Here is a 12,228-nt window from a genome sequence, read left to right as displayed (position 1 = left end):
GTAGACAAATTTGAAATGTATTGATTTATGGGATGTGGCTCTGAAGAAATGTCACATAACTACGTAATACAAAAGTATAAAAATATTTAAAAATTTAAAGTATTTCATTACCAAAATAGCTCCCTTCTGTGTAAGTGAAGCATGCACAAAGGTCCTTTACATATTAGATCTGGCCTAGCAACAACAGACTCATGCACAAGTACTCAGGGACAGGAACTACGAATGGTTCCAATAGTTTGGGCTCTCTTTCACCCAGGCTTAGCAGTCTAATCTGTCAGTAGCAGAAACTTTAATACAATATCATCCTCTGGGGATTCCAGTTAGCACGTGGTGGCAAGTTTAGTTCAGTGGGCTTCTATCAAGGAGGTACGGAAGCACCAAGAAGTGTCCCAGCAAATTCAGACATAATTCTTCCTGTCCCCAGCGTCCTTCCTAGCATTGACACCTACCTCAAATATGAGTTTGCTTTCTCTTTCCTTGGTGCCTCTGCCAGCATTATTACCCAAGGGGTTACAGAAAATCTGATTTACAAACATCAGATTCAACCTAACATCCCCCTTGGACCAAGGGTCTCATTATACGGAGGAGATTTAACCACTGGAGAATGTTTGGGACTCAATGGTCCTAATATATACCATAGAAAGAATTGATAAAATTCCTGGCAAACTGGAACGGCATATAAAAGCCTCAGCTAAGGGGCCAGCCTGGAGATGACATCCTGGAGAACTGACAGGGTATCTCCAGGGCACGGTATATATGAACAGAACCAAAGACCAACATCCACTGCTATATCTGTAAAATCTAAGACATACAGGCCTGGGATTCAAAGATTGGAAGTAGGATTGGCCTCTCTCACCATTATTTCCAGTGGTCCATTTGCAATAATTAGTGTTCCCTGTCCCAACAGGCAGTTTGCTAAATTGGAGGACCTAATTCCTGGGGATGGAGGGCAAGGAATGTTTCCATCAGGGAACATGATATGATTTACAATAAACCTAAGTTATGATATATGCCTGGTTGCTTTGAGCTTCTCCTTGTTCCAGGAAAAAAGGAACAAATATAATGGTGTGGGGGGAGAATTTACTCTGATTGTCATGAAGTACTAGGGTTTCTGCTGCATAATGGGGACAGGAAGAATTATGCCTGAATTTGCTGGGACACTTCTTGGTGCTTCCGCAGTGAATGATTAATCACAGCCTGAAAAGAGTAAGGCAATCAAGGTCTTGTGCTCATCAGGATTGAAGGTCTAGGTCACCCACCGGGCAACCAGAACAGCTGGAGCATTGGCTAGAAAAAAGGGGAAATCTAGAATGGGTGGTAGAGAAGAGAGATGTTGAATACCAGCTATGGCCTTAGGGGCCAGCTGTAGAAGGGGAGACCATAGCTTTCTTGTCATATGATGGTTTAATTATTTGCTTATTTTTAGAGCTTGTGAACACCGTCTTAAGCCATCTAGAGCCATCACCTTCAAGAATGGATAACAGAGTTCACTTAAGGGAGGAAATCAGATTGGTTGAAGAGTAAATCATGGCAGGTATTTCTTGCAGATTATTCATGCTTTAAGTGAGCAGTTCTCAATTAGGAGTGATTGTGTCCCAGGTAGCGTTGCCAGATAGAATACAAGATACTATAAGGGCAAATACAAATTACAAAAGCAAGGCTTAATTCTCTCTATGGAAAATGAAGGAATAAACTTTTTCCCTCCCTTTTTCTTAGATACCACTTTAGAAAACGTGCAGTTGCAAGTTCTTTCTCTTTGTCTTGGAAATGTATGTAAGTCTTTTTAAAGGTTAAATTTTGGGGATCACCTAATATAAGATATAAGGATTTTTTTCAAATAGAAAGTATCCTTCTAGAAACATCATAACTTAAATGTGCTTACCCTGAAGTGCTGTGAAGTTAGTTCTTTATTGTGGAGGGGTGTAGGGTAGTGAGCTGCTTGTAAATCCTTCAGAGCCACGGAGAGTTTACCCTTATCTTTGAAACTAACAATCACATTTCCAACAGCTTTCAAAATCGTTAGAGACTGCTCTGTAAATCGGTAGCTCTCCTGTGGAGACAAAGCATAGCAGCCAGCCTCACTTTCTTTTTTATTTAAGTGTAATTAAGCTTACAAAAATTTAATTTCAGTTAATAGAGTAAACCTCTTCTATATGATTGATTAAATAGTTATTTATGAAACGCTTGCTTGATCAAAGCATTTTCCTAGAGTCTATGATCTCAAAGATATAAAACAAGGGATATAATCCCTGCTGTAGTGGGAACACATGGGAAGAACACCTACCTCATATTGGGAGCCAGGGGAAATTTTGCCACAGTATTAATACCCAGACTTAGTTCTGAAGGATGTCTAGGAATTACTTTGAAAAAATTGTGTGGGATTGGAGAACTGATGGGCAGAGAAGAGTTCAGGGAGGGAGTGATAAAGATTAAAAAGTTAAGAGGGTGAACTGGCTCCCTCCTGCTTCTGGCTCCCTCCTGCTATGGACTCTGAGGAGACAATAAAAGCAAAAAGGAGATAGGGACATGGAAAATAGTATGGAAATTCATCAAAAAATTTAAAATAGAACTATCATCTAATCTAGCAATCTTGCTTTTGGGTGTATAACAAAGGAAATGAAAACAGGACATTGAAAATATATCTGCATCCCCATATTCATTGCAGCATTATACACATCAGCCAGGAAATGGAAACAACCTAAGTGTCCATCAATGGATGAATGGATAGAGAAGATGCAGTGTGTGTGTGTGTGTGTGTGTGTAGCTGTAGTGTATATGTGTAATATATACACATATATATAATATATATATACACACGCACATACATACATACACACAGAGATAATGGGATATTATTTAGCCATGAGAAAGAAAGAAATCCTGCCATTGGTGACAATATGGATAGATGGACTTTGAAGACACTATGCCAAGTGAAATAAACCAGACAGAGAAAAACAAATACTGCATGGTATCAGTTATATGTGGAATATTTAAAAACAAACAAAAAAACTCAAAAACAGAGAGTAGAAAAGTGGTTGTCAAGGGCTAGGGAGTGGGAAAACTAAGGAAAGGTTAGTAAAAGGGTACACACATTCAACTGTAAGTTGAATAAGGTCTGAAGATCTACATGTATACCATAGGGACTATAGTTGATAGCACTGTGTTGTGTAATTGATATTTGTGAAGAGAATAGAACTCAAATGTCACCCAAAAAAAATGTTGTCAACAACAACAAAAAAGATAAGTATGTGAGGTGATGGTTGTGTTAATTAACTAGATGGTGGGGATCCTTTCACAATGTTTATGTATATCAAATCACCACGATGTACAGTTTATATAACTTACAATTTTATTTGCCTGTTTTACCTCAATAAAGCTGGTGGAAGAAAGAAATTGGATGTCAAATTGCAAATCTGTAGGTCAAAACCAAAAAGAGAGTCAGTGTAGGGGTGGGGGAGAAAGTGGGAGAGTGAGGAAGAGAACCCTGAGGAGTTTGAAAATTCTTTTGATTGGTGTGTAGTGGGTAGTTGGTGGGTAGAGGATGAGCTGCCCAGAGCAGAGGGTGATTTCAGACAGCATGAAGAGGGTGAAGTTGAAGCAAAACGTTGTGTTTTTGCTCCTTTCCTAGGGAGCACCATGGTGCCATCATTGCTCCTTAGTTCCCTGCAGAGATTTTGAGGAATGGCCCAATGCCTAGACAAGTACAGATCTCCTGCTGATGAAGACAGATGCAACTGACTTGCCCCCTTAATGCATTTACCATTCTATTACCTTCTCCCCCAATGTCTGAAAGCCTAGAGAAAGCTTGGTGTTTCTCCCTGACGTGAAGCTATGACCAGAAAAATTGTCTGGTCAAGAGGCAGCACTGGGAGTGATCCTGTATGGGTCTGAGGAGCTTGAGTCTCTCTGCTCTTGGACTAGTCTATCTCTTGCTTCTTCATTAGAACTGAAGAATAATAGGGCCTGGCTTTCAGGGCCAATAATTTTTACAAGACGGAGGAATTGATAACCCCAGGGACAGATGGGTTCACAGACCAAAATAACTAAACACCTATGAAGTTAAGTCATCTAAAGAAAGAGACAAACTGGATAGTCCATACTACCTAAAGCAGAATTATTTTTTTTAAAGAAAACAAAGAAAAGATTAAACAAGAATTTTAAATAAGCAGAATAAACATAATTAAGGGAATAAGAGACATGCACTTATAAGGTGGGCTTGTTGATCTTTCTTCTATTGAACAGGAAGGAGAGGACTGGTGAGAAACAGCACAGCAGAGAGGAGGCAGCCATAGGGAATCCTGCACAACCACCGCCCAGAGAGGCAAGAATTCATGACTGAGCATGTCTGGGCCACAGCAACATTAACATAAAAGAGCTACTGAGCCATCTTGCTGCTGTCTTGGCCCAGAGGTTTACCAACTGGGTGAGAAGATCCTGCCTCATTAATACAATGAGGTGCTACATGGACATGGGTTCAGGGGAGGGTGTAAAACTGAATTGTGCAGTGGGAATGCCCCATGCAAATTGGCCCCCCAAAAGCAGAGGCCCACATATCTAAAGAAGATGTGTTATGGAGGATGTCTAAAACCAAGACAGAATCTCAGGGGAAATGCTAGGTTCATTTACCTTGTTTCTTCTTTCAGATGCTTCAGAACAGAGGAGAAAAAGAAACTAAGAAGAAGCCAAGAGAAGAGGAGATGAACAAGAATGACAGAATTTTCCATGGATCCTCCCTCCTTGAATCCCAGAGTCAAACACTCCAAATTCCTTAGGTCAAGGAAGAGGGTACAAGGAACATATGATACCACAATTTTAAACTAATGGAAAGGCCTGTACTGATCCTCTATACATCCCAAAGGACCAGTATGCTATGGGATCTACCTGAAATGTTAACAGACATGACAGGGGATTCCACAGAGCAGAGGTGAAGGCAGTTGTTGCAGAAAAACGAGAATTATTTTATTTGTATCCCTAGAGTTTAGACTGTGTATTGTACATGCCATTGGGGAGGAATTTCTTGTAGGATATACTTAATTAACAGTTTTAAAAGGTAAAAAAAATAAAATAAAATAAATGGGTAAGTTGAATAAAAGACAGGAACGTGATTTAGTTCCAAATCTTTGAAAAAAAAGGTACAAACACACACACACAAAAAATCATGGTTGCTTAAGTACTTACCGGCTCAAAGTGGGGTAGCACAACATCTTCATCTCCAACGACAAAAGTCACCATGCTGCAGATGTGTATGGAATGCCCTACTGGGGAGTATGCAGTGAAGAGCAGCATATGTCTCCTAAAGACAATGGAAAACATGAGGACCCACAGGCTCCTTTGTTGCCGCTCTAAGCTCTGTTAGGTGTTTGATGACAACTTGTGCTCAAATGAAGTCAAACATTAGTGAGAGTTGAATTTTTTAACACGGATGGGATAAGGACCTCTGAATTTTCACTCTGAAAGAATCATCAGAGGTCATGGACTCTAACTGCATTAATTATTTGGGACACAAAATAGTTACACTAAATGATTAACATGCCGGAGATCTCTCCCATACACTGCAGTCACATCACAAGAGACGAGTCTCGGTTTTTCCCTAACAACAATAATTCATGGTGCTATAGGGCTTTTGTAGATTTCAGATTCATTTCATAGTCATTTCCTCACAAATGCGTCATTTCACCTATGTTGTTTGTGTCTCTCCTACCAGGCTGGGGTATCACTGAGAGCAGGGATGCTCATTTCCCCTCATTTACTGAGCCCTTAGAGCATGTTTAAAGCATTCATGCTGATAGGTAACGTCCTGTGGGAAAACACTTGGATATATATATATAAGAAGATTCTTTATTAATTCCCTGTTCTTGATTGTCCTTTTTCTTTTTTTTAGTATTTTATTTATTTATTTGACACAGAGAGAGAGAGAGCACAAGCAGGGGGGGTGGCGGGCAGAGGCAGAGGGAGAAGCAGGCTCCCCACAGAGCAGGGGGAGCCCGATGTGGGATTCAATCCCAGGACCCTGGGACCATGACCTGAGCTGAAGGCAATCGCCTGACCAACTGAGCCACCAGGCGCCCTGTTCTTGGTTGTCTTGATGGATGACACTCAGCCAGAATAATGACTTCTGGGAGAATCTCTGTATGCCAAAGTTTTTAGGGTAGAAGTGAGAAATATTGAAGTTCTAAAATTTATTACTTTCTAGGAATACTGGATGCTTGCACACATTATTTTAGCATTTGTTTTTGCTGTGTAGACTTTGCTTTTTCTATAAGAGCTGTAGGTTTTGATCTATGTGATCAATAGATCACATAGAATTAACATGATTGATCTTAGGAAATCCAGTAAAAATAATTATTTCATCTGAAATAGGAGGTAATGTTTTGAATTTTATTTATCAAAATCAAGAAAACTTCGGTTATGCATATTTTCTTTAAAATGGAAAATGTGATCTGCTTAGCCAAGTTTATCTTAATTAAAAATAAAACTATAGGTAAGATTAAAAACAAACCATAGGTTAAAAAAGTAGAAACCATGGGGGGGAAATGCTATGTTTGTCAATCTGTTTTTAAATAAAATCATAGTTCTTGCCAAGGAATGTAAGACTTACAAGAAAACAAAAAGGATTGTTTAATAAATGAATTTTAGGAAATGCTGTTTTAAACCATATTCTTTCTTAAGAAATTACCAGACTTTGACAATTATGAGTCTTCCAAAAGGAGATTTACTGAACAGCATTTCTTCAATTTATTTGTTCACGGAATTATCTATCTCAAGAATCTTAATGATAGATCTGTTTCTTACAAAATCACTTTAGGAGACAATATCCTAGATCCCATATTGTTTAATTATTTGGTAGCCAGTGGTTTATAAGCCTTCAAAAAATTCTTCATATGGGAAAAATGAAGTCACTCCATACCCAACAGGCAGGCGAACCATTGTAGCCTTAGTAGCATACGTATGAATCTTCGTAACAAGTTCCCGGGGCTTCAGAGATTTCCAAGAAACTGATTCAGCTGTAAGCAGTCCAGGCTCTATGTGGGGGCTGTCTTTTGTTAAAGCTAGGAGAGAGAAAATGTTAAAATTTGACTGTGAGAGTTTAGCTGGCCTTCACAACATTAGTAATGATAATAATAATACCAGGAATTAGAGATTTTCTGAAAATACTCATAAAACCCAGAGAAAATACTCTGGGTAAATAATTACTGGAAATAAGACTGAAGTGAGACTCAGGTCTTCCTCTCTGTCCTCTTTTCCTCCACAGAATCATTCCTCACTAAAGAAACCAGGAATGGGAGAGTTAGCAAAAGGACAGACAAGACTGTCTCATTTAATCATCTGTGACAGAAATCACCATATCCCTCTAGATGCAGTTTTAAAGGAGGAAAAACACCTCATCTGGGAAAATAAGAGATTTTCCTAAGATAGTGGCAAAGCAAGGTCGAAATATCCCATTGTTTAATCCAGGTTTTTACTCTTTTTAAAAATTTTTTTTTTAAGATTTTATTTATTTGTTTGACAGAGAAAGACACAGTGAGAGAGGGAACACAAGCAGGGGGAGTGGGAGAGGGAGAAGCAGGCTTCCCGCCGAGCATGGAGCCTGATGCGGGGCTCGATCCCAGGACCTGGGATCATGACCCAAGCTGAAGGCAGCTGCTTAACCAACTGAGCCACCCAGGGGCCCCTAGGTTTTACTTTTGATTCTTAGCTTTGACAATGTGTAGAAATAGCAAAAATGAACAAAAATTTAATTTTCATATTGTGTTCCTCTTAAAATGAATAAAGAATATCTACTAGTCTTCATCAGTAGGTGAGGCCAAAACACTTTTTAAATTAAAAAAAAATTTAATTGAGACAACATCGGCACATGACATTGTATTAGTTTTAGGTATACCATATAATGATTTGGTATTTGCATATATTGTGAAATGATTACTGTGAAAATTTAGCTAACATGTATTACTACATACAATTACAATTTTTTTCTTGTAATGAGAAGCTTTAAGATTTACTCTCTTAGGAATTTTCAAATATACCGTACAGTGTCATTAACTGTAGTCACTTTGGTGTACATTACATCTTCAGGAATTATCTTAGCTTATATCTTTACCCTATTTCCAAATGACACTCAAGCTGAAGATAGAAGGGCAAAACATGACCTGAAACACCTCTACACACATAGAATTTTATGTTTTAGGACATGGCGTGGCTTAGGAGTTATTAGTTAGTAGATATACTAAGCTTATACCACTAAAGTTTGGCAAATTTATTCAACAAGTATTTATTGCCCATGGCTACACCAGACATCATTCAAAACATTGGGTATAACTGGGTGAAAAATCATAGTCCCTGCCGTCACAGTTGGTAGGACATTTAATAGTAAAAGCATTCAGCAAATATTTATTGTACCTCCACAGTGCGAGGAATTATAAATTTGAGTTATAGATAATTTGATTTTATTGTTTAGGTTTTGCTTTTTTTATAAGAGCCATAGATTTTCATTGATCAATAGAATTAACACGATTGATCTTGGGAAATCCAGTAAAAATATTTATTTCATCTGAAATAGGAGGTAGTATTTTGAATTTTATTTATCAAAATCAAGAAAACTTTTTGATTATGCATATTTTCTTTAAAATGGAAAACGTGATCTGCTTAGCCAAGTTTATCTTAATTAAAAATAAATCTACAAGTAAGATTAAAAACAAACCGTAGGTAAAACTGGTAAGGGAAAAAATGCTGTTTCTTAATCTGTTTTTAAATAAACAGATTTAACTTTAACAAAACAGGACAAAAAATTGAAGAATGATGTTTTGTGCAAACATACATATGAGCAAAGGGCTGGTCTCAGAGAAGCAAGAACAGTCCATCCATGTGAGCAGGAGGGAAGGTGACTAGAATTGTGAAGAGCTCGTTATGGGAAGATGAGGTGGGTCATTCCTGATTTTTGTCTATCTCTCCAATGAAAATAGCAGTAAGATCATTTACTGAAAATGCAGGGGGATGAGAGCAACTGCTAGAGAGATCTGGAGGTTTGAGATAGTCATCCATTAGGACAAGAGTGGAGAATGCATGAACCAGGGAAACGTTGGCAGTGCTTAGGGGCCATTTTGAAATCTGTGGCCCTCAGTTGAAAGTGGGGCTAGCTGATAGGATTATTTTTCTCCAGTCACATTCAGCTGCTCTGATGCACACAGGTGAGATGCAGAGTTCATCTGTCAAATTCAACCAATATCTGGGTTTTGCCAGGACAGTAAGCTGAGAGGGTAAGAAGAGTAATCGCACTGAGGTATGTCCGAGGCTACCGTTACAATGGCAGGTCATGGAAACCGGGGGATGAGAAAAATAAGGACATGAGGAAAGGAAGGACAGAGAAAAGTAGGAGGGTCAGTGGATGGTGGTCCCAGAGGAGTCAAAGGATTATAGGAGCAAGGGTTTTAGGGTGAGTGAGCTGGAGAGGCAGGGCATGTAGTCAGAGCCTGAAATGGAGATGCCTGTGATGATGCAGTTATTGGCAGGTAAGTTCTAAAATATAATTATGAAAACAAAACAAAGGTCAAGGTGGGATGGAGGAAAAGGTCTTCAGAATTGTCAAATCAAAGAAAGAGTGCATGTTTTTCAGTAGATCTTGAAAGACTCAAGAATGATGACATGTAGAAGTGGAAAGAAAAACAGAGTGAGTAGGCATGCCGAAGAGGGGAACACAGGACTGAGATGAGGAGAGGTGCAGGTAGCAAGAGTGAACATAACCCATGATGTCTAAGCAGGAAGAGCATCCTAGAAGGTGGTGTAAGGAGGACTCTCTTAGAGACTCTGGAGAGGAAATAAGTTCCTTCATCCAGAGCTTAAAAATCTTGTATTTCCCTGGACTGAATGAAAGTAAACTGGGCTTTAAGACTATAATTTTCTTAAAGCTCTCTTACCTCCAGATTCTCCCCATCGTACCAATGCAGAAAAGCAAACCAGTAGTTCAATAGGTTTTAGACTATCCACAAATAGATAGTAGGACACACGTTCATCTGAGAACTGCAAGAAATAAGATGAATCACTGAATTTAATATTAGTCTATTAATGCTGTATTTGCCACTTGTGATAATCATACAATACCTAACATTTATAGAGAACCTACTATGCTCTAGACACCACGATAAATACTTTACAGCCTTAATGATATGAAGAAAATCACACTGGGTAAATGTTGGCTATAGTCTATGGAAGCTGGGTCTATAGGACCTGTGTGAGATTGGCTGCCCTATCAGAGAGAGTCAAAACTCTTCTCCATGAGCAAAGAAAAGGGATATGCTTGCTCCAGAAATAACAAGTGGAGGAGACTGGGCTTGAGGCTGAGCAGTACTCAGAGAATATGGGTCCCTGATAATAGACAGGCCACAGAGTAACTTTAGCAGAGAATGGAAATGTCTAATGGGTTGTATTAAGGTATTTTACATGGTGCTATGTGATACAAACACTTTCTTTCTTTTTTTACAAGATCCTCAGAAATACAGCCATTGCACACTAATGCACCAGACTGGATTTTTGTTCTGAAGTTGCAACACAGTACTGAGCAAAATAGGACAGCCACGTAAGGGTTACATGAACATGAACTCCATCCATCCTATATGGGTACTATTGATATCCGTAATCATGGACGAAGAAACTGAAACACAAAGAGAATAAGTAATTTGCCAAAGGTCACAGAGTTTGCAAGTAGCAAAGCTGAGAGTCAAGAGTAGGTATATCTATTTACCAACTCCTGGGCTGGTGTTTGAGACTATTATTGCCTTTCCACTGCTTGGTGAATTTTGACTGATGGCATATGGTTAAGTGTGTTAAATTAATGTCATTGCTATTATACATTAAAAGCTTTCATATTATTTTATAACGATATTTAAATAAACAATTAAAATAGGAAAGAAAAATCTCTAGTCATATTGTGAAAAAAGCAACCTTGTTATTTAATCAAGTATGACAAGATTGCTGGAAATGCTCGATAAAACATAACCGTTGCTTCCCTCGATATTTTTCAATAGTAAGCATTAGCCATTTGTCTTCTTTGGTTCTTTCTGGCTGCCACATGTTGGTTATAAAGACAGTTGTTTCAAGTATTCACTCTCTAAAATTATGCAGGAAGCTTGGTTTTGCCAGCCTAGTGCACATGCTGGAGGAGGAGTTTCTGCACAGAGCTCATTTGCTGCCATTTTTGAGAGTCTGAGAATTTAGGGACAGTGTGGCCCTAGAGGTCACATGGAGGTACTCTGCTCTGGTGCCTGCACAGGGCATCTTTGGGAGCCCCCTGCCCCACCTACACACTGAGCACCAATGGAACATCTATGGAATGTTCTGGAAGAGGCCTAGGGCTCAGCTTGCAGTCTGTGGCTGCTAACATAAGGAATGCCTGGCCTCAGACCACAACCAGTCCTTCCTTTTAGGCCATCCCAAACGCTGCTAAGTTTGGATTCCAGTGCCCTCTAAGAAAAAATTATTGTTTTCTCATACCATTGATGTTAAAAAAAAATTCAGGGGAAGGAAGGGACTCAGAAGGATTGTTATCATTTTATTTTGCCAAGCTGAGACTTGAAAAGGAAAAAAAAAAAATCTATATTTACATCGGTTTGTAAAAATAGGATCAGAATAAAGAACAGTTGGCCATTGTCCTACACACATACACACATGTATTAGGACGGTGGTGTATAACAAACTCATAACCAAACTGCCTTTACGAACAATGACAGCCAACACTGATTACCCCTTGCTAATGATTGGCGTTCTTCTAAGTGTTTTACATACATTCTCAACTCTATCTATAGGGCTCTTACCGCAATCACTTTATAGATGAGAAAACTGAGGCAAAGAGGACTGAGCTTAGTCAGATCCCACCCCAGATGAAACATGGATTCAAAACTAGGCAGCCTGGCTCCGAGCCACCAGCCTGGTGAGCCTAGTGAGAGGGGCGAACCAGTGACAAGGCACAGGGTCCACGTCAGGCACAATTCTCAGGATCCCTGTGCCACTTCCCAGGTGGGTGGTCCTGGGCAATTCACTCAGCCTTGACCTGCCTCCGTTTCCTTACCTGCAAAATGCTGATCATAATAGTCCTTTTATAGGACTTGCTATGCAGAGTTAATACAATAAAGAACCTAGTGCGGGGCCAGCAACAGAGTAAGCAACCATAAATGACTTCATCTTATTATTGCCCACAGTCTGAATATGGATATATGCCACAGCGACCTGTAAATGGTA

General features: G+C 39.2%; 1 protein-coding gene across 1 annotated transcript in view; it reads right to left on the bottom strand.

The window, feature by feature from the left end:
• Nucleotides 1-12,228, bottom strand: part of ADGB (androglobin) — a 149,631-nt gene that overhangs the window by 54,358 nt on the left and 83,045 nt on the right. Inside the window, exons 17-20 of the mRNA XM_045865707.2 lie at nucleotides 9,912-10,014; nucleotides 6,908-7,049; nucleotides 5,179-5,293; nucleotides 1,883-2,050 (exon numbers count right to left, since the gene is read on the bottom strand). Coding sequence (XP_045721663.1) covers nucleotides 1,883-2,050; nucleotides 5,179-5,293; nucleotides 6,908-7,049; nucleotides 9,912-10,014 — 528 coding nt within the window. The remainder of the gene's footprint in view (nucleotides 1-1,882; nucleotides 2,051-5,178; nucleotides 5,294-6,907; nucleotides 7,050-9,911; nucleotides 10,015-12,228) is intronic.

The sequence above is a fragment of the Mirounga angustirostris genome, unplaced genomic scaffold (assembly GCF_029215605.1).
Source record: "Mirounga angustirostris isolate CCGP_5_RB_7025 unplaced genomic scaffold, mMirAng1.0.hap1 SCAF_8, whole genome shotgun sequence".
NCBI lineage: Eukaryota > Metazoa > Chordata > Mammalia > Carnivora > Phocidae > Mirounga > Mirounga angustirostris.
Note: the sequence above shows the minus strand (reverse complement) of the source record. Positions and strands in the feature narration are given on the sequence as shown.